Source organism: Xyrauchen texanus, chromosome 14 (assembly GCF_025860055.1).
Source record: "Xyrauchen texanus isolate HMW12.3.18 chromosome 14, RBS_HiC_50CHRs, whole genome shotgun sequence".
In the NCBI taxonomy this organism is placed as follows: domain Eukaryota; kingdom Metazoa; phylum Chordata; class Actinopteri; order Cypriniformes; family Catostomidae; genus Xyrauchen; species Xyrauchen texanus.
In genome coordinates, this window is record NC_068289.1 from 34,143,793 (window position 1) to 34,170,925 (window position 27,133).

Below are 27,133 nucleotides of genomic sequence, written 5' to 3' on the forward strand. Positions count from 1 at the left end.
ATGCTATTGTATTGAAATTGTATTTGAATTCAGATAAAAGATAATCTTACAATGTTATCTTACCCATAACCAAAATTAACTAGTAAATAGGTTGATAACACATGCTTTTCAATGTATTCAATACAATTCTGTGTGCACATACAGATCTTGATAATGTGGAGGGTATTTCAGTGGATTGGATTGGGAATAATCTGTACTGGACAAATGATGGCTACAGAAAAACAATCAGTGTGGCCAGGCTGGAGAGGGCATCAGAAACCAGGAAGACTCTTTTGGAGGGAGACATGTCTCACCCCAGAGCCATCGTGGTGGATCCTCTCAATAGGTACAGTAGAAGCATTGACCTTAAACATTTTTCATGTGATTGATTGTGTATCATACTGTGATTTGAAAACATTATAATCAACATTCATATAAAATGAAACATGCTACTTAACTTCATTTAAGGGTGGGAGGCCAAATTTGATATTTTTTTTTTTGTCGTGTTTTCCAGTAAAAAATGTCAAACATATTTACAACCTTTTATACTCACCTGATAATCAAAACTGCATGTAATATTAAAGCTTAATACATGTTTTACATTCTAAAATTATTTGTTACAGTATACTTTATATAATATATTATTAGTTTCTGGACTTTTCATGATTATTTATATTTCAAGGACACTTAGGGTTACCTCTGGGGTCTGAGGGTGTTTTAGGCCCTGGAGAAGTTTTGACATGCCTTGACATTTGTGCTTTTTTCAGTTTGCTTAAAAACACAATAATGACTAAAGTCTGATAGCACTGTATTCAGCACAAACTAGGCTAAAATAATATGTGAGCAACATGTGTGTACATGTTTGTATGTTTGAGAAAATAACGTTTATGCATGGTTTTTGAAAAACTACATTTTTAAGTCAATGAAATAAGGCCTTATAACACATACTAAACATTTGTCCACAAGCCTTTTGAGAACTGGATCTTGTAGCCTAGAGTTTTTGCTACAAAATGATGTGAAAACCATCCTGATCACTCATTCATACCAAACAATACAGTAATTTAACTTTTGTAAGACACTTTTAGTGACTTTTAGGAAGGTCATATGCGAGGAGGCTTGAACTATAATGAATATTGATTGTAATTCACATTGATTGTAATTCACATCTGAGGAGACAAAAGACCCCTCCCCTGGGCCTATCAATGAGGAATGTGACAGAAAGAGAATGAATATGATGAGACTTAATGGAGTAGTAAAAGAAGTAATCTGACTATACCTTTTCTTTACATAAAGACTTTACTTAATTTTAGACCTACACTACTGTTTAAAAGAAGTCTCTTCTGCTCACCAAGGCTGCATTTATTTGATCCAAAATACAGTAAAAACAGCTATATTGAGAACTATATTTACAATTTAAAAGAACAGTTTTCTATTTGAATATATTGTAAAATGCATTTGTGATCAAAGCTGAATTTTCAGCATCATTACTGCAGTCTTTAGTGTCACATGATCCTTCAGAAATTTACATTTACATTTATTCATTTGGCAGACGCTTTTATCCAAAGCGACTTACAAAAGAGGAAGAACATCAGCGAATCATCTTAGGGAGACAGTGGTACAAAAAGTGCCATATTACAAAGTTTCACTATCATCAGAATAGTACACCAAACAGATTTAAGTGCAACAAGAAATGTAAATAATTTTTTTTTTTTTTTTTTTTTAGTGACCGGTTAAGTGCTTTTGGAAAAGATGTGTTTTTAGCCGTTTTTTGAAGATAGAGAGTGAGTTAGCTTCCCGGATTGAGTTGGGAAGGTCATTCCACCACCGTGTTATGATGAAACTGAAAGTCCGGGAAAGTGTTTTGGTGCCTCTTTGTTTTGGTACGACAAGGCGACGTTCCTCAGCCGACCGCAGGCTTCTGGTGGAAACGTAGCTCTGCATAAATGATTTTAGGTATGCTGGAGCAGACCCAGTGACTGTTTTATATGCCAGCATCAGGGCCTTGAAATCATTATAATGTGGTGATTTTCTAATATGGGCATATTTAAAGTGCATTTTACTAATTTAACCTGAACACATATTTGCAAGCACAAGCTTTGTTGATGATAATGAGACAAATAGTTAAAATATAATCTAAACATTCATATTATTTTTACATCACATTACATATCATATTTATATAATACAGCATACAATTTAAATACCTGCTTTAGCCAAAACAGCATTTAAATGTATCTAAGACTGCTTATTAGGACATATTTCAAATTTCAATACTCTGAATCCTGGCTGGCAAGTCTGGAAACAGTCCCACTATTAAAATATGTACGTGTTTATATAAAATAGCTTGTCAACTAATTAAAACTAAATTATTTACTCGTCCGAAATTGTATCCTCGGCTGGATCAAGTCTCTCTTCAAAATACAAACGTTCATCAGAGTCTCTTCATCTGAGGAAAATGTTAACTCTTTGTCACTATCCAGGAGTTTTCTCACTTGTGTATTATGCTGTCTTTCAAACTCTCAGAAAAGTGAATGACTTTGTTTTTAAGTCGGGGGTGTTTACCATTTGATTTGATCATCTCAGCACTTTAGCGTATTAATAGTCCGCTCTGCTGGTGGGTGTGATCACATTAGAGATAATTAACTGAGCCAGTAAAAACTGTACATCGCTTTGTTTCATACAGATTACATTGCAGGAGAATATTTATTTTAAATTTGAATTGTTTTGTTTAAAAGTAGACATTTTAAGCTTTCTTTAGACATATTTTTCATGTTTTGTGATAAGTATTTGCAGAGTTTCAGTTCATTTTTGTGATGTGTCAGATATATGCTCGCAAACCCAGAGACTGCTTACAGCGCATCCTTTTTATTTTCTTAATTTTACAGGTTTTGTTGTTATTGTGAGTGTACACAAATAAAAGTAGACCCTTTATAGTCTCTAATGATGTCTTACACTTATCTGTATGCCCCAAAATGATGGATCATTTTATGTTGTTTCCGCTGTAATGACGAAAAAAATCCAGCAGGATGTACCGGCGCGTCCGTCGACCCCAGAAGGTTAACCCCCAAATTCTCATTATCACAATCTGACAACAACAAAAAACAATAATAATCAATTAATAGTATTTACGAAGATAAAGTATTTTACATACTAGTAGTATTTTACATCTTTTTTTACCGTAATGTGGGAAAATGACTCAATACCCGGTCAGATATCACTGAAATAGATGTAATTAAATATATCACACCTATCTCTGTAACAGCTCTAGGCTGGGTTGACAGAGGGAGAAAAGATGTCTGTGGGCCATGGTCTGATCATTTATTTAGCCAATCAGAAGACTTTCTGCCTGCCAGTCATTGTGCTTCTTCACCGGGCAGCACATATATGCTCGTATAAGTTCCGGTACAGTGTCCTAGTCCCGTGAAATGCTCAGGGTCGGATGACAAAATGCTCAGGGGAACCGTTCACTCTCCATCTGCTCCAACACAATGGTCTCTCATGTGTTTGTGTGTGTATGCATGTCTTTGGAATGCAGAGTTTTGGAAAGAGGGGGTGTAACTAATTAAACTGCTAGTTTGGTGTAAGTTTTGGTGAATTTCCAGAACCCAGTCCTGGAAATATTGTTAAAAATCAAAATGGTCCTATATGTTAAACTCAATTATGTTTTTTATTTATGCATTGATTTGGGGTTAAATTTGACCAAGCAATTTTCTTGACAAGTTTTGTAAGATTGTTACACTTGTTTATAATTTGATTATTTTATTTGTTTTTTCTCTACTGTGTACTATAAAGACTAGTTCACACCGCCTCAGCAAATTTCAACAAACACCAACTTCCAACAGTTGATGGGTTTTGTTGGATATGTGTGTTAACCCTGTTGCCATTTCTTGGTGTTTGTTTTCCCCTCTTTGTAGAGAACCATCTGCTTCCAACTTTAGTTGGAATGGACATATGCCCTCTATTAATGAAAAAAATAACAGTTTGAAATAGGCTTGAATATGGTTAAAACAAGTTTAGATCAAACAACATGAATAAATATCTAATAAAATGCTAAGATATACTAAATGCCCACCTGGCCTGAATCAACAGTATTCAATTACAATTTATTTACTAATATTTGTTTACATTGCACTTTGCCTCAGAGGCAATTTAGGCTATTGCAATTGAACAAAAAGTATTAAAACATGCATGTATCCCCTCATGCATACCTCAGTTAGAGTGTGTACCAGTAAGCTGACATGTCACAGCTAGTAAAAAGGTGAGTTTGATGGCCCAGAGCCAATCTCATTATCACCCTCTCTGGGTGTGAGAGTAACTCATGAATCCTAAGAAGGTGCAGCCAACCAAAGCACTGAAAAACCATGATACTGCAACAAGGAAACAGCCACTCTCTGCCCACTCAGATCCAATCACAGGACCTGCTCACTCTTTTTTGCACTGATTTAAAAGTACTCAATTACAGAAATAATTATTGGCCAATGGTGCTTTTGTTATTATATATATATATATATATATATATATATATATATATATATATATATATATATATATATATATATATATACTGTATAAGTATACTGAGGCTTTGTTCACACAGCAGGAAAAATCTAATTTATTCTCAAATCAATTTTTTCGAAATCTTGCAGGTTATATGTGGACAGGTCAAATTTTTTTCTGTTCAGACAGAACAGAACCGGCTTGACAATATAAATAATATTTGATGACAAACTTAACCCAAAAGACACAAACACACAGCTGCCCATAAACGCGCTCTCTCTCTCTCTGTACGCAGTCTGCCTGTATCCCTCTCAGAGGCTTGATTAGCCTGATAATGGGTCAGGCGTGTAGAATCACAACCCAGCCCCGCCCTCCACCCTGTCACAAATATTTACAATGTGTGTAAAGAAATGCTTTGTTTAAGAGTGCATACTTATCTTTAAGTAATTAATACATGTTGATATATATTTGACCATCTTTAGTGAATCAAAGAGGTGTTGATTACTGAATCATTTGAAGAGAGGTAAAACAAGTGCGGAATAGTTTCATTATTTCCAGACACAATTGGTTCATTAGCTCAGAGCCATAATTGTGTTCATTGTGTAGACCTCACACTTGCACAATTTATGCAATTCTCTCTTGCATTTAATGAAGCTAATGTTTTTTAAATGGCAATAGTGACAATAAAATAAGAAAGGAGCAATGACAGCAAGTTTGTATTTGTCCCTTTGTGAGTTTGTCATCACACACTATCAAAGGGTGCATTTTTGTGCAAGCAACATAAAAATGTGCTAAAGCGCCATCTCACCTCCACAGACACAACCACGTGCCAGTCCTGATGGGATAACTTCAGTGGTGTGGAAAAGAGTAAAATGTGTATTAAAAGCATCCTCCACTGAACTGTCAGCTCAGAACACATTACGCAGATGGTTTGACACCATATTTTTTGGGAGTGGAAAGCTAAAGCTTTCTGCATCCAGAGCTCTGACAGGAAATGAAAAGCATAGCAGCTTCCTCTTCAGAGCTGTTATTGATTTGTCCTGTATTGCCAGTCAGTCGAAGGTGGGAATTTAGAACAAACTGTCCTTTTTGTCCTCTTTAACAAAGCATCAATGGATCGAGTGCATGAATTTTGGCCAAAATATAGTGGCTTCACATTTGTCAACTTATGGTGGTATAGCATGCCTCAAAGCAAAGCTCTATTTAGAGGCTTTTGGTAACACTTTATTTTACGTAGTCCTTGATACAGAGTAATTACTTAGTTAATTACTTAGTAATAAACATTGTAATTACATGTACCAAAATGTAATTAACATGTAACTAAGTTATGGTACAGCCTGTACTTACAGATTGTAATTACACACATGTAATAGGCAGCTACTGTTACACATATGTAACAAGCCGAGTCTGTTACATACGTGTTACAAACTTGGTACACTGTAATTATGTAAGAAAGTACATAGTACCACACAATGTAACAAGAAGTACTTAAATATATTAGGCTACTAAGGTCTGCAGTTACACATGGCAAATGTGTACGTTTTGTAGCATTACATGTATGTAACATAAAATAAAGTGTATCAAGATTGTACTTGAGTGCAATTCATGTGTATCTACATACCTTATCCATCTTAAATAACCCACTAGTTCACTGCTAAAATACATGCATTAGCTTCTTTATTACATTAAAATTACAGAAAATTACACAGGTATAAGCTACGTAAATAAAGTTTATCAAGACTGTACTTAAGTGGACTTCATGTGTATCTACATACCTTGTCCATATGTACCTTAGTTTGAATTAACTCACTAGTTTACAGCTTAAATACATGCATTAGCTTTAGGGCTGGGACAACGCGATGACCTCGACGCAAAAAATACTTCGACGCAAAATATGCGCGTCGATTCGTCAGACTCAAAACAAAGATGGCGGCGCCGGAGCGTAGTAGCAACACGAGTAGCTCCTCAGACTATCAGAAGTGCAAGGCGGCACGCACTCGCTCCTCAAAAGTATGGGAATTCTTTCATTTAAAAGTAAACAATTCCGTGATATGTCGTCTTTGCAAACTGGAGATGGCCTTCCATTCTAGCACCACCAGCACCTGAAGAGGCGCCACCCGGCGCGCGCGCGCACGCACACGCACGCACGCACGCACGCACACACACACTATTCTTAAGGTGAAAGGAAAGTGTAAGTTGTTATTTGCATGTGATGCTTTTTTTCAGTAAGCTAGGCCCATAAATGTTGAATTCTGAATGTTTATTTTCATTATTTATTTTTTGTTGGAAAAGCACTTTCTGTATTAGCTTAAAGCCCTCAAGTTTACATTGGTTACTGTATTCTTTCAGTTGCTCTAAACAAGTATTTTGGGTGACCTTTATTTTTTTATTGAATGCTAGACATTAAGTTGTTATTTTAATCTGAAAGAAGAAATACAAGATGCACTTTTTCAGTAAGCTAGGCCTATGTGTTTTCAAGGCTTCAAGGTTTTATTGAATGCTAACTCTGACTAAGAATGCATTACTTTGCACTTGTATAGTCTTTTATTTTGGAATTTTAAGAGCAATAAACATATATTGCAATGTTAAGGAATTAATGTTTTTTTCATTCAGATATGTAAATCAACATGTATAAATTGCTATTAGTCAATTCATGGGTAGATAATCGAATCGAAATCGAATCGGACTGGAAAAATGAATCGTTAGATTAATCAATGCATCGGAAAAATAATCGCTAGATTAATCGTTTAAAAAATAATCGTTTATCCCAGCCCTAATTAGCTTCTTTATTACATTAAAATTACAGAAAATTACACAGGTATAAGCTACGTAAAATAAAGTGTATCAAGACTGTACTTAAGTGGACTTCATGTGTATCTACATACCTTGTCCATATGTACCATAGTTTGAATTAACTCACTAGTTCACAGCTTAAATACATGCATTAGCTTCTTTATTACATTACAATTACAGAAAATTACACAGGTATAAGCTACGTAAAATAAAGTGTATCAAGACTGTACTTAAGTGGACTTCATGTGTATCTACATACCTTGTCCATATGTACCTTAGTTTGAATTAACTCTCTAGTTCACAGCTTAAATACATGCATTAGCTTCCTAATTACATTGCTAATTATATGTTGTATTTGAAGGGGAAAAATAAATTTACAATTTGACTTGTCATTTTGATAATGTCACCTTTTGTGTGCAGGCAGGTGGATGGAAAGGGTAACCACATCAATTCAACTCTACACTATTGAGTTAAAATACAGTATTCTGTAATTGTAATGTAGTTGGGAAGCTACTGCTTGTATTTATGCTGTGAACTAGTGAGTTTACCCAAACTAAGGTACATATGGACAAGGTATGTAGATACACATGAAGTCCACTTAAGTACAGTCTTGATACACTTTATTTTACGTAGCTTATACCTGTGTAATATTCTGTAGTTGCAATGTAATTAGGAAGCTAATGCATGTATTTAAGTTGTGAACTAGAGAGTTAATTCAAACTAAGGTACATATGGACAAGGTATGTAGATACACATGAAGTCCACTTAAGTACAGTCTTGATACACTTTATTTTACGTAGCTTATACCTGTGTAATATTCTGTAGTTGCAATGTAATTAAGAAGCTAATGCATGTATTTATGCTGTGAACTAGTGAGTTTACCCAAACTAAGGCACATATGAATAAGGTAAGATAGAAATGAAGTCCACTTAAGTACAGTCTTGATACACTTTATTTTACGTAGCTTATACCTGTGTAATATTCTGTAGTTGCAGTGTAATTAGGAAGCTAATGCATGTATTTAAGCTGTGAACTAGAGAGTTAATTCAAACTAAGGTACATATGGACAAGGTATGTAGATACACATGAAGTCCACTTAAGTACAGTCTTGATACACTTTATTTTACGTAGCTTATACCTGTGTAATATTCTGTAGTTGCAATGTAATTAGGAAGCTAATGCATGTATTTAAGCTGTGAACTAGTGAGTTAATTCAAACTAAGGTACATATGGATAAGGTATGTAGATACACATGAAGTCCACTTAAGTACAGTCTTGATACACTTTATTTTACGTAGCTTATACCTGTGTAATATTCTGTAGTTGCAATGTAATTAGGAAGCTAATGCATGTATTTAAGCTGTGAACTAGAGAGTTAATTCAAACTAAGGTACATATGGACAAGGTATGTAGATACACATGAAGTCCACTTAAGTACAGTCTTGATACACTTTATTTTACGTAGCTTATACCTGTGTAATATTCTGTAGTTGCAATGTAATTAAGAAGCTAATGCATGTATTTATGCTGTGAACTAGTGAGTTTACCCAAACTAAGGCACATATGAATAAGGTAAGATAGAAATGAAGTCCACTTAAGTACAGTCTTGATACACTTTATTTTACGTAGCTTATACCTGTGTAATATTCTGTAGTTGCAGTGTAATTAGGAAGCTAATGCATGTATTTAAGCTGTGAACTAGAGAGTTAATTCAAACTAAGGTACATATGGACAAGGTATGTAGATACACATGAAGTCCACTTAAGTACAGTCTTGATACACTTTATTTTACGTAGCTTATACCTGTGTAATATTCTGTAGTTGCAATGTAATTAGGAAGCTAATGCATGTATTTAAGTTGTGAACTAGAGAGTTAATTCAAACTAAGGTACATATGGACAAGGTATGTAGATACACATGAAGTCCACTTAAGTACAGTCTTGATACACTTTATTTTACGTAGCTTATACCTGTGTAATATTCTGTAGTTGCAATGTAATTAGGAAGCTAATGCATGTATTTAAGTTGTGAACTAGAGAGTTAATTCAAACTAAGGTACATATGGACAAGGTATGTAGATACACATGAAGTCCACTTAAGTACAGTCTTGATACACTTTTATTTTACGTAGCTTATACCTGTGTAATATTCTGTAGTTGCAATGTAATTAAGAAGCTAATGCATGTATTTATGCTGTGAACTAGTGAGTTTACCCAAACTAAGGCACATATGAATAAGGTAAGATAGAAATGAAGTCCACTTAAGTACAGTCTTGATACACTTTATTTTACGTAGCTTATACCTGTGTAATATTCTGTAGTTGCAGTGTAATTAGGAAGCTAATGCATGTATTTAAGCTGTGAACTAGAGAGTTAATTCAAACTAAGGTACATATGGACAAGGTATGTAGATACACATGAAGTCCACTTAAGTACAGTCTTGATACACTTTATATTACGTAGCTTATACCTGTGTAATATTCTGTAGTTGCAATGTAATTAAGAAGCTAATGCATGTATTTATGCTGTGAACTAGTGAGTTTACACAAACTAAGGCACATATGAATAAGGTAAGATAGAAATGAAGTCCACTTAAGTACAGTCTTGATACACTTTATTTTACGTAGCTTATACCTGTGTAATATTCTGTAGTTGCAGTGTAATTAGGAAGCTAATGCATGTATTTAAGCTGTGAACTAGAGAGTTAATTCAAACTAAGGTACATATGGACAAGGTATGTAGATACACATGAAGTCCACTTAAGTACAGTCTTGATACACTTTATTTTACGTAGCTTATACCTGTGTAATATTCTGTAGTTGCAATGTAATTAAGAAGCTAATGCATGTATTTATGCTGTGAACTAGTGAGTTTACACAAACTAAGGCACATATGAATAAGGTAAGATAGAAATGAAGTCCACTTAAGTACAGTCTTGATACACTTTATTTTACGTAGCTTATACCTGTGTAATATTCTGTAGTTGCAGTGTAATTAGGAAGCTAATGCATGTATTTAAGCTGTGAACTAGAGAGTTAATTCAAACTAAGGTACATATGGACAAGGTATGTAGATACACATGAAGTCCACTTAAGTACAGTCTTGATACATTTTATTTTACGTAGCTTATACCTGTGTAATATTCTGTAGTTGCAATGTGATTAGGAAGCTAATGCATGTATTTAAGTTGTGAACTAGAGAGTTAATTCAAACTAAGGTACATATGGACAAGGTATGTAGATACACATGAAGTCCACTTAAGTACAGTCTTGATACACTTTATTTTACGTAGCTTATACCTGTGTAATATTCTGTAGTTGCAATGTAATTAGGAAGCTAATGCATGTATTTAAGTTGTGAACTAGAGAGTTAATTCAAACTAAGGTACATATGGACAAGGTATGTAGATACACATGAAGTCCACTTAAGTACAGTCTTGATACACTTTATTTTACGTAGCTTATACCTGTGTAATATTCTGTAGTTGCAATGTAATTAAGAAGCTAATGCATGTATTTATGCTGTGAACTAGTGAGTTTACCCAAACTAAGGCACATATGAATAAGGTAAGATAGAAATGAAGTCCACTTAAGTACAGTCTTGATACACTTTATTTTACGTAGCTTATACCTGTGTAATATTCTGTAGTTGCAATGTAATTAAGAAGCTAATGCATGTATTTATGCTGTGAACTAGTGAGTTTACACAAACTAAGGCACATATGAATAAGGTAAGATAGAAATGAAGTCCACTTAAGTACAGTCTTGATACACTTTATTTTACGTAGCTTATACCTGTGTAATATTCTGTAGTTGCAGTGTAATTAGGAAGCTAATGCATGTATTTAAGCTGTGAACTAGAGAGTTAATTCAAACTAAGGTACATATGGGCAAGGTATGTAGATACACATGAAGTCCACTTAAGTACAGTCTTGATACACTTTATTTACGTAGCTTATACCTGTGTAATTTTCTGTAATTTTAATGTAATAAAGAAGCTAATGCATGTATTTTAGCGGTGAACTAGTGGGTTATTTAAGATGGATAAGGTATGTAGATACACATGAAGTCCACTTAAGTACAATCTTGATTCACTTTATTTTATGTTACATACATGTAATGCTACAAAACGTACACATTTGCCATATGTAACTGCAGACCTTAGTAGCCTAATATATATTTAAGTACTTCTTGTTACATTGTGTGGTACTAAGTACTTTCTTACATAATTACAGTGTACCAAGTTTGTAACACGTATGTAACAGACTCGGCTTGTTACATATTTGTAACAGGTATGTAACAGACTCGGCTTGTTACATATGTGTAACAGTAGCTGCCTATTACATGTGTGTAATTACAATCTGTAAGTACAGGCTGTACCATAACTTAGTTACATGTTAATTACATTTTGGTACATGTAATTACAATGTTTATTACTAAGTAATTAACTAAGTAATTACTCTGTATCAAGGACTACGTAAAATAAAGTGTTACCAGGCTTGGTAATTTTTGTATCAGATTGTTAAAGTAGTCAAATGTTCTGTTCACAAATGGCAATTATTCCTCAATATCTGATCGGCACCACCTATTCAGAGAAATGTAATTTGCATCAAGAATTTATTAGTGAATTACTAAAGCTGAAATATAATATATGAAATTATGTGAATGCAGATGCTTTTAGCCTTGCACATGTAGTTAATAAGTAAAATATTGCTGTGCAAGTAAGGTAAAGTCAATATATTCAGCAATTACTTGAATAATGACAAATCCAGTTTAATGGCACAGCCTTCTAAAGGTAACTAAACAGCCCCTTCAATATTGAGGTTTGTTATCGCCACACTAACGCACGAAAGTTCAACTGGCACATGCATTGGCAATGCATGGCAAAAAATCATTTTGATCAGTGTATGCGTACTTGTGTAAAGTGTGTTTCTGGCCTTGTGTGTGTCCTGATTTGGCTGATGTTTGTGGAAGTGGATAGTGGAAGTGGATAGTGATGTTTGTGGAAGTGCAGGTACAATATATTAGAGCTGTCAAAATTAAAGCATGCAATTAATTTGAAAGTTTAACAAGTTTTTTTTTCTGTTTGTTTTTTTAATGCGATTTAAAAAAGTACCAATTTGACATTTTATTTAGTTAAAAAATATTCAGACAAAAAGTAAGTACATTGCATTATTTGCAAGGCAGAATTTAATTACAACAGAAGTACATCAAGTATTAACAATCACCTAAAAGACAACCACACAATACATGCCACTGATGAGGGATCGCTGCGGCCGGCAAGCTTGTTGGTGTTTCCCGTGGAAGGTCTGTTGATGCATTGTTTTAAATTTGTACCCATTTGCAGCTAATCATTCAAAGTGTCAGCTAATGGATACCGGAAATTCAAAAGAAGTATCATTACATGGGCAGTGCCACCGCTAAAAGTAGAACAAGATGTTGACCTTGTTCGAAATGGCAAAGTACCATATTACTCTTACTCTTTCTGCCATATTAGAAATGGCAGATTCAGTAAGAGTAGTATGGGTAGTATGCCATTCCAAACTCATCCTTTCTCTGCAGTGCTTTTCATGTGGAGATCAAACTTCAAAGTGCCGCTTGACGCTGGCTTTGTGCGATGCGTTGATACCCTGAGATGAATCATCTAAATGCAACTTCTCGATTGCTGCAAGTGGATAGCAACAGTCAGCCGGGTGATTAATACTGAGTAGAATGAGGGTTTAAGAGATGTAATGTGCATTGCAATGAATTTTCTAATTATTTATTCCTTTATTTAGTCAACCTACCACTTTGGGAAAATGTTATTGTTACTATGATTGGTGCTATTTTAGTGGATGTCTATCTTTATACTGTGAAAAGATTTGTTTAGAAAATTTTATTACACATTATTGTTACATATCATTTCTTCATGCATTTTTACTGGAAAGGAAATATATAGAGTCAAATTTCAGCACTTTCAAAGTCTGAAATTAATTGCGATTACCGTAATTTCCAGACTATAAACCGCAACTTTTTCCCACGCTTTGAACCTCGCGGCTTAAACAACGACGCGGCTAATATATGGATGTTTCCCGCTTTCAAATTTTATAAAAAAAAAAAAAAAACATTCTGTGACGTGCTCAGTTTTTTGGCGGCATGAAGCTTTCATAAGACCAATTGAAATTGCCAAACGGGTTAAGGTCAAACAACTTTTTTGTTTACTGTTTAGATTAAATCGAGTGCGCTCAAACTTCCCATCATTCTGATTACGGTAGTCATTTTGTCACCCTCAAGACACGGAGAAATGCATATGATGCAGCTTTCAAGTTGAAGGCGATTGATCTGGCTGTTGGAAAAGGAAATAGAGCTGCTGCACGGGAGACGTTGGAACAGCAGTGTGATGAATTGACTCAGTGCAAAAAGACAACTAAAGCTGAGGCTATTCAACTCCGACACCGAAGGAGATGACTTCATTGGTTTCATGTGCACAAGAGGAAGATAGTGACCAATTACTTTCTTGCTAGGCTACTGTTTACTGCAAATTTTTTATTTTTTGTTACAAGCCGTGTGTGGCAGCGGGGGCGTGGTCAAGCACCCGTCCGGGAGAGAAAAGCGGTAAGGGCGCTTACACCTGAGCTAATGTCTAACACCTGTGTCTAATTTCATTAAGCGTGGGGAGAGTGGCATAAAAAGGCAGCAGAGAGAGTGTGAGAGAGTGAGTGACAGACACACGTCAGTCTAGTGTTGGCGCATAGAAGACCAAGAATTGAGAAACTTTATAAAATTGATTGTAAACATTGCTGTGGCCATTAAAAGCCTTACCTGGAACGTCAAGTGCCCTGCTTCACGTGTCCTTCTTGGGAAAACTGTCACACTGGCACCAGTGTGACAGTTTTCAGCACTTGATGTAAGCGCCCTTACCGCTTTCCTCTCCCGGACTCGCGCTTGACCACGCCCCCGCTGCCACACCGTGTTTCGTTAAAGCCTATTTATTTTTGTTACAAGCCGTGTTTCGTTAAAGCCTGTGTAAAGTTCATTTGTTTCAATGTACCGGTAGGCACCTGCGGCTTATAGACATGGGCGGCTTATTTATGTTCAAAATAATAATTTTTTTAAAATTCAGTTGATGCGTCTTATATTCAGGTGCGCTCAATAGTCCGGAAATTACTGTAACTATGTCAAATCATGTGATTAATTGTGATTTAAATATTTAAATTGTCTGACAGCACTACTATATGTAAAATTGTATATATATATATATATATATATATATATATATATATAAATGTCACCGACTGCTGCTTAATTGGATTTGGACTGAATGGAATTAAAATATTTCCTCTCCTACCAAACGTTATGTTTAATATTTAGCTTCAGTAATCTGTGTAAGCCTTTATTTGAATCATTTTATTTTCCTTCAATACAAATTTGGCTCTGTTGTGTTGACCCACCTGTATGGGCTTATTTATAAAAATGGGGTTTGTGCCCATTATTAGGGATTGGCCAACTATCAGGTGAGCAGGTGGCATGTTGGTCTTTGTCTGGTCTGTTGGATGGGATTACCATTTTGAAAAACAAAAAAACAAAAACAAAAAACACACCTGTCCAGATTTTTTTATCTTCTTCCCCTATATACATCTCTCTGTTCTTGCCACAAGCAGCCTGTGTTAACATGATAAGGATGAACTTGCCTTACTCTATAACTATTTTTTTCTATCTTTCTGTATCTCATGTTTGGTCTTTTGGACATTCACAATCTATGTCTCTGTGTTTCCATTTGTTTCATGTCCTTTATCTCTATGCTCACTTCTTTGCTGTGCTGTATTCCTTCCCCAGAGCAGATTACCTCAATCTTAACACTGCAGGATTTTCAGCGGGTTAAAACTGATTTTGTGAACTCCTACCAGTTCACTGTGCATTGTAATAAACTCCTCATTGTCCTAGCTAGATGCTCCAGTTTAAGGAATTAGTGAAGCCCTCAATATCTAACTCTGCCTGCCAGCCTTTTCCTCACCTTCGTTCTCTATTTTCTATTCTTTATCTCTCTTGTTCACCCTCTCTACTTCTCCCTCACTTTCCGCCCATAAACTCTCACAATAATGTGATCTTTGCTAATTTTCGTTATATTCTGCATGTTGTTACATTTTGAACAGTGGAGGATGAGACTGGTAGCATGCTGTTTGCCTTCTGAATAATTCATGGGGTCATGCAGCAACACACTGAGACAGAAAGCACTTGATTCACCCTCTATCCCATTCTGTTTTATGTGGTGCGCATAAAGCACGGCTTCTATCATTGATGAGACCGAAAAGCATGCGTTGGACTCTGCTTAGTACTCAGAGGCAACAAATCCCTTAAGCACACTAACAAGAGAAAGGATCATGTCAGAATGTTGACCCAATCACTTTTCAAATATCACTAACCTGTTGAGAGTAACAAACCATGTGGGTGCTTGCCCAACATAGAAAATGAAATGTTTAATAAAAATATATAATTATAAACTAGTCAATGGTCTGTAGGGAATTTGGGGGAACACATTAGAATTACTTTTTGTTGCAGTATTGAAATTGGTATCGAGCATCGTCAAATGTCATTGGTATTGGTACAGACTACTGAAATTGTGATTTTGTTACAACACTGCTTATAATGCATATGTATATTGTGCCTGGTAGATCTTATTATAATAATATTATGAAAAAGTTAATGGCTTGTCATAGAAGTGTGAGCACCCCTGATGTGTACAATTGTACAGATATACAGATACAGATAATAGCTTTGCTACACTCCCCTAGGGGTTACTATGATTTTACTAAGAATACTATGATCAAACTATGGTTACTGTAGTAAAACCATGGCAAATGTTTGTAGGTTATAGGTTTAGGCGACACATTCTCACACCCCAACTCGTCACATACGGACGCTAGGGCAGGACCCCTTGGCGTCGCTTATTGACGCGCCGGGTGTACCTTTGGCGTCATTTTACGACGCGTCCGGTTTTGAAACATAAAAAACCAGTTGGAGGGCCATTGCAGCCTATTCCTTTTGATTTTTATTGATTGCGGTCTTGACTCTCGACCCATTCGCGGCGTGAGCTTACCCGAGACGTGACATTTCAACGCTACACGCTCCAGTTCGGAGATATGTAGAATGGCGTCATTTTACGATGTGTCCGGGGTTTTAAACATCAAAAAACAGTTGGAGGGCCATTGTAGCCTATTCCTTTTGATTGTTATTTATCGCGGTCTCCACTCTCCACCCATTCGCGGCGTGAGCTTACCCGAGATGTGACATTTCAACGCTACACGCTCCGGTTCGGAGATACATAGAAGTCTATCGGACTACCCTGCGTGTCGAAAAATGACGCCAAAGGTATACCCGGCGCGTCATTATGTGACGAAACCGCCCGAAGCGTCCGTATGTGATGAGTCGGGGTGAGAATGTGTTGGTTTAGGGGTGGTGTAGGGTTTCTGTGGGACTCAAAATACAATAAACACACAAAATAAACATGCTTCAGCAGGTTTCTATACTATATGTTAATAATTAAATTAAGGTGCAAATAGTATCTGACACTGTTTGCACCAGGGTGCAAATAGCAAGCAACTTTTATTTATTTATAAAATCAAAAGGAGATCGTGCTTTTTCCGTGGTAGGTCCCAAACTTTGGAATAGTCTCCCATTCCATGTGAGATCAGCTCCATCGATTACAACTTTTAAGTCTCATTTAAAAACGTATTTATTTTCTTTAGCTTCTGAATAATGTATGTCTGTTTTTTGTTGTATGACTTTCATGTTATTATTCTGTAAAGCACTTTGGGGCAACGTCTGTTGTTTAAAAATGTGCTATATAAATAAAGTTGCTTGCTTGCTTGCTTGCAAATAGCATCTACCTTTTCATTTACACCTCTATAACTGTTTATTTCCAAACCTGTCTAATTGCTGTAACTGTACACACTATATGTCTGTATAATCAACAAGTAAGCTCCGTTTCAAATTGTGATACATATTCATGCCTGCTTCAAAATAAAATACAAACATGGTTTGCACGGTCTAGTCTGACTGTGTTCTGGTTTTGTTGCAGTTGGATGTACTGGACAGACTGGGAAGAGGATGAAGTAAATGACAGCATTGGGAGGATAGAGAAGGCATGGATGGATGGGTCTAACAGGAACTTATTTGTGACATCCAACATGCTGTGGCCCAATGGGCTCACTCTGGATCATGGGACCAGTACCATGTACTGGTGTGATGCCTATTATGATCACATTGAGAAAATCTGCCTAAATGGCACTGGAAGAAAGGTGAGCTTCCTGACTCAGAGAGGTACATTTTATTGTTCATTTTAAAGGTTGTTCTTTCATAGCTCAGGAGACTTAATGGAATTCATAGTTATATGTTTGACTGAACTTTGTCTCAGACATTTCACCTAAATGTTTTTGGAGAAATGAAAATAGAAAAAAATTGTTGACAAAGTAAAACTAAAGGTGGCTGTTCCAGAAAGCTGGTTTAGTTGGTTTAACTAAACCAGATACGTTTACTCCGAGTAAGCAGTTAACTTTAGATTTCGAAAACCAGAGTATCTTTCAAAGTATGCATGAAGGAAAAACAAATCCATGACACACATCGGTCAGAGGATAAGGATGAAAAGACTTTATTAAAAATTGGGCTTCTACATTTAAAAAGACTACCACCTATGTGTTGTGGCTAAAAAGCCTTCAGGGTGTAAATTACAAATATATTGCCCACGTTAGTGCCTTGAATTTGTTTTTCCTTCATAAATATATAACTCTTCTCCAAAAGAGCACCAGTGTAGGTAATAATTACACACCATTGAAGCAACTTTCTGCTACCATGTTGGGTAACACTTTATTTTATGTAGTCCTTGATACAGAGTAATTACTTAGTTAATTACTTAGTAATAAATGTTGTAATTAGATGTACCAAAATATAATTAACATGTAACTAAGTTATGGTACAGCCTGTACTTACAGATTGTAATTACACACATGTAATAGGCAGCTACTGTTACACATATGTAACAAGCCGAGTCTGTTACATACGTGTTACAAACTTGGTACACTGTAATTAGGTAAGAAAGTACTTAGTACCACACAATGTAACAAGAAGTACTTAAATATATTAGGCTACTAAGGTCTGCAGTTACACATGGCAAATGTGTACGTTTTGTTGCATTACATGTATGTAACATAAAATAAAGTGTATCAAGATTGTACTTGAGTGCAATTCATGTGTATCTACATACCTTGTCCATATGTACCTTAGTTTGAATTAACTCACTAGTTTACAGCTTAAATACATGCATTAGCTTCTTTATTACATTAAAATTACAGAAAATTACACAGGTATAAGCTACATAAAATAAAGTGTATCAAGACTGTACTTAAGTGGACTTCATGTGTATCTACATACCTTGTCCATATGTACCTTAGTTTGAATTAACTCACTAGTTTACAGCTTAAATACATGCATTAGCTTCTTTATTACATTACAATTACAGAAAATTACACAGGTATAAGCCACGTAAAATAAAGTGTATCAAGACTGTACTTAAGTGGACTTCATGTGTATCTACATACCTTATCCATCTTAAATAACCCACTAGTTCACCGCTAAAATACATGCATTAGCTTCTTTATTACATTACAATTACAGAAAATTACACAGGTATAAGCCACGTAAAATAAAGTGTATCAAGACTGTACTTAAGTGGACTTCATGTGTATCTACATACCTTGTCCATATGTACCTTAGTTTGAATTAACTCTCTAGTTCACAGCTTAAATACATGCATTAGCTTCCTAATTACATTGCTAATTATATGTTGTATTTGAAGGGGGAAAATAAATTTAAAATTTGACTTGTCATTTTGATAATGTCACCTTTTGTGTGCAGGCAGGTGGATGGAAAGGGTAACCACATCAATTCAACTCTACACTATTGAGTTAAAATACAGTATTCTGTAATTGTAATGTAGTTGGGAAGCTACTGCTTGTATTTATGCTGTGAACTAGTGAGTTTACCCAAACTAAGGTACATATGGACAAGGTATGTAGATACACATGAAGTCCACATAAGTACAGTCTTGATACACTTTATTTTACGTAGCTTATACCTGTGTAATATTCTGTAGTTGCAATGTAATTAAGAAGCTAATGCATGTATTTATGCTGTGAACTAGTGAGTTTACCCAAACTAAGGTACATATGGACAAGGTATGTAGATACACATGAAGTCCACTTAAGTACAGTCTTGATACACTTTATTTTATGTAGCTAATACCTCTGTAATTTTCTGTAATTTTAATGTAATAAAGAAGCTAATGCATGTATTTTAGCAGTGAACTAGTGGGTTATTTAAGATGGATAAGGTATGTAGATACACATGAATTGCACTCAAGTACAATCTTGATACACTTTATTTTATGTTACATACATGTAATGCTACAAAACGTACACGTTTGCCATGTGTAACTGCAGACCTTATTAGCCTAATATATTTAAGTACTTCTTGTTACATTGTGTGGTACTAAGTACTTTCTTACATAATTACAGTGTACCAAGTTTGTAACACGTATGTAACAGACTCGGCTTGTTACATATGTGTAACAGTAGCTGCCTATTACATGTGTGTAATTACAATCTGTAAGTACAGGCTGTACCATAACTTAGTTACATGTTAATTACATTTTGGTACATGTAATTACAATGTTTATTACTAAGTAATTAACTAAGTAATTACTCTGTATCAAGGACTACGTAAAATAAAGCGTTACCCCATTTTGTTTTTATTTTGTTTTTTTCTTTTTCTTTCAGAAATGTTTGTAACCATTGCAACTTACTCTATGAACCTTATTTGCTCCAGAGCAGATTATGTTCTAGCGTTAGTTTATTTCAATTTAATGTCATTACGTTTCAGAGGTTGTTAATGTGTGCCTACCCTTTTGATATCAACACATTGGTTCTGGAAGCTCAGATTATGCACAATATTATACTAATAAAGCATTATTATGACACAGTATAACTGTAATACTGTTATATTGTCAACATAGAATACATTGGAAAGGCCTCCATACTATTAACTGTAAAGAGAGTGTTTTATGTGTTTATATTTAGCATTACTGAGGCATAATTTCATTTTCATGATAGAAATGACTAAGGTTCTGAATAAAGTTCAGGCATGAAACTCTGAATGGCACAAGGTGATAAGTTATTTGAACTTGTAACCTGTAAGCAAAACTGCTCACTCATATGTAATATGTCAAGCCAATCGGCTCACATGGTGTAAGCTGATAGGCCCATTAATGTGTAATGGGGTAGCCACTGAAATTTGCTCAGTTTACAAGTAAGCCAATTTCATTGTAGTGCACTTTTAGAGTTTTCTCTAAAAATGCTATTTGCTCAGGTGCTTGCTGGGATTTTTATTTTATCAGCTTAGATAGTAAGGTCTGCTTTTAGCCATGACACATAAAAGTGCGTCTTTATCAAGGTAAGCCAAAGCCAAATTAGGCACTGGCACTCATCGCTATCTTAGGTCATATATTTAAATAAATCCACACATAGCTAAGCTTAGTCACTAATTAATTACATTGTAGGCTTTCCTTGTCCAGATATGACTTACATTATAAGTCAAGTCACTAGCCATTTAAGCCTTTCGGCTAAACATGCCCAGGAACACATAGAGATTCAGTTCATTAGCCTTATGCAATTTGACCAAGCAGGCCAAGAAGCACCTAACTAGTATGCTCCTGGTGCACTTGGCTCTTTGGAGCAGCAGCAGTACACAAGTATTGGTGGTAGATCTGCTTGTTTGGGGGATTGGTATTATACGTTTGTGCAGCTACCCTACTTTGTTGGGGGATTTTATTTATGTCTCACATGCTTGATGCAACATGTATTGTGTTTTTTCTAATGGTGCAACAGCAGCATGTCCAGATGTTTAACTCAGTATGTCTGTGTTTGTTCTAGCAGTAGCAAGTCTCCTTATTTGCTCTGCAGCAGCAGCATTAGCATATCTAGTCCCCCAAGACCAATATCCTATGAATATGTCATAACATGCCCAATCTTTGCGAGAGTTGTTATGATTGAAATAATTATGTTCAGGCATGAAACTCTAAATGGCACAAGCGGATATATTCTTTGAACTTTAATATATTTGCCAATCAGCTCACTCACATGTGATATGTCAAGCCAAACACCTCACATGGTGTAAGCTGATAGATCCTACAACCAACATTCCTTTTTACAGTTTCTTCAGTCAATTTATGTAAATGCTAATTATAAAATTACATTCCATAGTATCAATATGCAGGCAATGTCTGCCAATTCAAAGCTTAAGAAATGCAACGTATCACTCATTATTCTTTTTCACAAACTAGATCATATTTGATCATTTATGGACCACATATATAGCATAGATTTTAGAGATGCGATTTCTTATAACTCTAATGTACATAAAGAAATGCACAAATGTGAAGACTTGATCATTGTACTCTCTTTATTATTTTAAAATATAAATTAGACCGGTCAATTTTCGTTCCTACCCTCACCTATGGTCATGAAGGTTGGGTCATGACCGAAAGAACTAGGTCGCGAGTACAAGCGGCCGAAATGGGCTTCCTCAGAAGGGTGGCGGGCTTCTCCCTTAGAGATAGGGTGAGGAGCTCAGTCATCCGTGAGGAGCTCGGAGTAGAGCCGCTGCTCCTTTGCGTTGAAAGGAGTCAGTTGAGGTGGTTTGGGCATCTGGTAAGGATGCCCCCTGGCCGCCTCCCTAGGGAGGTGTTTCAGGCATGTCCAGCTGGGAGGAGGCCTCGGGGAAGACCCAGGACTAGGTGGAGAGATTATATCTCCACACTGGCCTGGGAACGCCTCAAGGTCGCCCAGTCAGAGCTGGTTAATGTGGCTCGGGATAGGGAAGTTTGGGGCCCCCTGCTGGAGCAGCTGTCCCCGCGACCCGACTTCGGATAAGCGGTTGAAGATGGATGGATGGATAAATTAGACATGATGTAATTTAGAGTAACCTACAGTAACCTCCTTTAGCTGGTGGTTAATTGATTCAAACAGAAGATGCTTAGCCTCCTCTATTCCAGTTGTAGCTGTATATGTTCCTTCTCTAAATTGCATTTGTAAATATGCCTATCGATATGGAACCTTTACAGCTTTGTTTTCCATTAGGAAGAGACGAGTTACTTTTCCCTGATGTTGAGATCATAAACATCCATAATGTATAATCAGACATTTCATGGGGGGGCCTATGTAGCTCAGCGAGTATTGATGCTGACTGTCATCCATGGAGTTGTGAGTTCGAATCCAGGTGGTGCTGAGTGACTCCAGCCAGGTCTCCTAAGCAACCAAATTGGCCCGGTTGCTTGGGAGGGTAGAGTCACATGGGATAACCTCCTCGTGGTCTTGATTAGTGGTTCTCACTCTCAATGGGGTGCATGGTAAATTGTGCATGGATCACGGAGAGTAACATGAGCCTCCAAATGATGGGAGTCTCCGTAGTGTCATGCACAACAAGCCACATGATAAGATGCATGGATCAACAGAGACTTGTCCTCCACCATCTGGATTGAGGGGAGTAACCGCGCCAGTAGTGGGAATTGGGCATTCCAAATTGGGGAGAAAGGGGTATAAAAAAAGAAAAGAAAACACATTTTGTTTCAGTTGAAACATAATTTAATTCAGTACCAATTTGCTGAAGGCAGATGGACCCTACTGTACATGAGAATGCCCAGCCATGGCCTTTTAGGAGATAAGACAACAAATAAGTTTTAATGACATGCCAAATAAGAAAATTACATAATTGACATATATCTCTGTGGGCCTCCCATCATTCTCCACCTCTGTTACAGCAAAATTCCATCTTATAATTCCCATGATTAATAATGCGTGGCCTACTGAAAAGCATTACAATAAATCTATGAAAAATTATGACAACGGTTGGAGATCATACAATTGAAAGAGGGTCTATTAATGCAATGACAACATCAGTTTTTAGAGACAAATGGGTACATCAAATTTAATTAAACATTAAAGAAGTACTGTAAATACATTACACATACCATTAATTAAAATAAAATAAGCATGCAAAGTACATGGTAAAATACCATTAAAATTAACCATAAAATATAGCAAACTTAAATAGGCTATTATTGTAATATTAATATAAATTAATGTTAATGCCTATTGTGAAGTTCAATGCAAACAAATAACATAATGTTCGACCTATTAAACAATAATGTGGGCGAGAGAGGTCTAACATAGATTTTGAATTAGGCGTTTACAAGTACGGAAAAACTTGATAGTTATATACATTTAAAAACCCATTGATTCTGAATGCTTTCTCTCAAGCAAACTCTCAGTCTTAAACCAATGCACTACTTATCGTTATTTCAAGTGAAGACGACTTTGTAATGTTCGTTTGCAGTCATTAGGACTTCACTGAAATATGGTGCGCATTTTTTTTTAGCATCTGTTTCCATGGTGACTCTGGAGCCAATTACTGCGAGTATGCAATGATTGGTTTAATCAACCCAGAGTTCAGGTTTTGTGTCAAGGTAAGCTAAACTTGCTTTCTGGAATAGGCCCTAGTATTATAAAATCCACATTGACAGCATATATCAGATAATTAGGTCTTTCGAAGAATTTGATGCAAAACGTCATTTTCTGATTGACTACTTTGCTATCTTGGCAAATACTGTATAAACACAGTTTGTGACATTGGTGAGATCTCTTTTTAACTCTTGTAGAGATGCATGTGAAAGACTACTAGAGCCTTTTCTTTGGTTAAGCTATTGTTGCTATGTTGGGCTTATCAAGCAAAGTTTTGAAGGCACCACAGAGATGCATTGTTTACACTTTTTGTGGGAATCAAAAAATGGCTTTCTTAAAGTGTTATCTTCATACTATGCTGGAAAGGAGTAAGTATATTAACATTGAAAATAAAAAAAAAGAATAAAAGACTAACAATCTTCTTTGCCTATGTGGGATGAACCAAAACACAAAATACAAATTGTTAATCCTCTTTCACAATTGTCAATAAGGTGTATTTTAATGAGGTTCTTTGCGATTTAGGTTGTTTACAGTGGCAGGGAGCTTAACCACCCTTTTGGGATCGCTCACTACCAAAATTCCATCTTCTGGACGGAGTACATGAATGCCTCCATCTTCCAGCTGGATCTACTCTCTGGGGAAGTCACTCTGCTTAGGAGTGAGAGGCCCCCTCTGTTTGGGCTCCGAGTATATGATGCACAAAGCCAGATAGGTGAAGTCACTTTCAATTTAAGGTCACTTTTTTATGTTTTATTATTGAATGCCATAGATATCACTGAAATAAGTGTGTTGAGAAATCATACCTGTCTCTATGACAGCCCAAACTCTGTAAACAACACTAAAGAGTCAGTGGAGCATCCTGGTATTTATTTATTTATTTATTTTTTTTTTATCACAGACGTTCTCTGACTGTCAATCATTGTGCACATTTAGGTTTGTTCAAATGTCATTACTTGGTGAGGTTTTGGATTGAGGGTGTGTGTTTGACAAATTGAGGGCAATGTAATTCATTAACTAACACCCCAGACTCAACACAGTGCACTTTAAGCAATAAAAGCCATGTTATTATTTATTTAATTTTTTCACATTAAGTTTTTGTCCTAATCAGTCATGACTTTGTAAAGCTACAGGACATTTTGTTAGCCCTGACCACAGTGAAAGCCCATTGGTCCAAAATCCCTCTCCACATGGCTGTATATTAAACATCAAATATGTTCTCATCGTCTGTAATTGTGCCATTACATGCAGCATTTTCTTTTCCAAGGTGGAAATATTACATTGCAAGGGATACGTATTGATTTGCATTGTCAAAGATAAGGTGGAAGTTGGCTTAATGGCTGAAATCACTTACAAAAATATTTAAAATATTTAAAACTTAATTACTTAAAAAACGTTATTTGATATTGATGTTCCGCAATTTGATGTTTCTTTGCATAATGCTTTAATATTACCAAATTATACAGTATTATTCAGAAAGAGAACACAATTGTGTAAAACATTGTTACATTTTACTTATTTCAAGCACAAGAGCATGATATTCATGATAATTGACATTTGTTACACACAGCTCAGAAATGAGAGATTTTCATGGCTTTAACTGTGATAAGCACGGACCAAACTATAGAGCTGGAGCTGTACTGTTGAGTGGGTGGGTTTAATCGGGTGAAGTGGAGGCCAAAGCACTGTTTAGAATGTTTAACTATGTGTGGATGTCTGAGGCAGGGAGGCATGATTATTGTCATCCTCCCTCATAAGTGCCAGTCACAACACGCAGAGGGAGGGACACAGCTCAGCAGGGCTCTCGCACACGCAGATGAGCAGTACAGAGAACACAGCCGTGTGTAAAGCTCCTGCATTTTTCATCTTTTACTTACCTGAGGGAGGTGCAGACAGTATGCAGCTTGTCAGGGAGACTTACTCTTTCACAGAAAAAAATGAAGCTGGCAGTTGGGAGAAGCAGATACTGATTTTAATATGTTTATATTGACATCGAGCTTATAAGGCTCTTAAAGGTTCACCCAGAAAAATAAATAAATAAATCAGTCAGTTGAGTATGACTTACACAAACTGTGTAAGTCATATGACTTCTTCCGTGGAATACAAAGGGAGATGCTAGGAAGAGGGACAGCCTCAGTCAACATTAATTTTGACTGTATGGAAAAAACATCTGTCAGTCCTTAAAATTCTGCATAACATCTCACGTGTAAATAACGACAGAATTTAGATATTTAAGTAACCTATCCCTTTAACATCAACATACGAGATTTGCCACAAAAGAAGAATTCATATTGCATTCTCTGTCCCCCAAAATGTGGGATTTTTGACAGTCTACATTCTCAGACGAAGAGAAAATTCTCCACAGCACTTATCATGAAAAAAAGATTAATTGTGTCTCCCCTCCATGGATTGCCCATTACAAAACAGTTTTTATCTCATTGGTTCAGGCAATGCCTTTCAACCTCTCCTTAAATTAAACCTTATTATTGTCCCCATGCTTCAACTTAATAAGTGACAGTTTTCTCACAAACTGCATTTTCCTCCTCTCCTCCCCCATTGTAAGTGTCATTGCACACACAACGTATTGTGTCAGGGAAAGGAAAGAAGTGTCAAATGGCTCTCTTCTCTGATGTTTCCCATAATTTACTTGACATGTGATTAAAAATAATGCCCTCATGTACCACCAGCATCCCCGAATAGCAGGAAATTGGTTCTGAGTGGGCAGTGAAGAAGAACTCTATGTTCTCCGCTTCAAGGAGAGACATAGCTAAAAGCCATAAAGGGGATAAACACATAAATAGGTGCCCGAGCAGTGGGGAAGATTTGTAGATATCTGTTGTTTTTGTTGTTTTTTAGCTGACAATGCCTGCCGGGTGAATTATGGTGGTTGCAGTACCCTCTGCTTGGCGGTCCCAGGAGGCAGAGTGTGCGCATGCACCGACAACCAGCAACTGGACAAGAACAATGTCACATGCTCTGGTAGGCCCTATAAACCCGCTTCCCTCAGAAAAAATACATGGGGAAAATAATGACTAATGTCAACATTCACTTAAATAAAGAAAATATGATAGAATCTAAGTTTAAGCTCCTTTCAAGATCTTCAGTATGTGTGGCTCATCTGTCTGATTAACCAGTTTTGGGGGAATGTTACTTTAGATATGCACCAAAGTAACGGCCAATCAGATATGCACCAAAGTTCTGGCCAATCAGATATGCACCAAAGTATCAGTCAAACATCTGTATCGGCCGATAAAAGCAATTATCTGCAATATTGGACATCTGCTGATTGTTTAATAAAACAACTCATGATCAGGGCTGATTA

General features: G+C 36.1%; 1 protein-coding gene across 1 annotated transcript in view; it reads left to right on the forward strand.

Moving 5' to 3' along the window:
- The window catches only part of lrp1bb (low density lipoprotein receptor-related protein 1Bb), a 491,998-nt gene that overhangs the window by 251,204 nt on the left and 213,661 nt on the right, over positions 1–27,133 (forward strand). The window contains exons 11-14 of the mRNA XM_052142560.1: positions 145–325; positions 17,325–17,544; positions 24,337–24,526; positions 26,668–26,790. Coding sequence (XP_051998520.1) covers positions 145–325; positions 17,325–17,544; positions 24,337–24,526; positions 26,668–26,790 — 714 coding nt within the window. The remainder of the gene's footprint in view (positions 1–144; positions 326–17,324; positions 17,545–24,336; positions 24,527–26,667; positions 26,791–27,133) is intronic.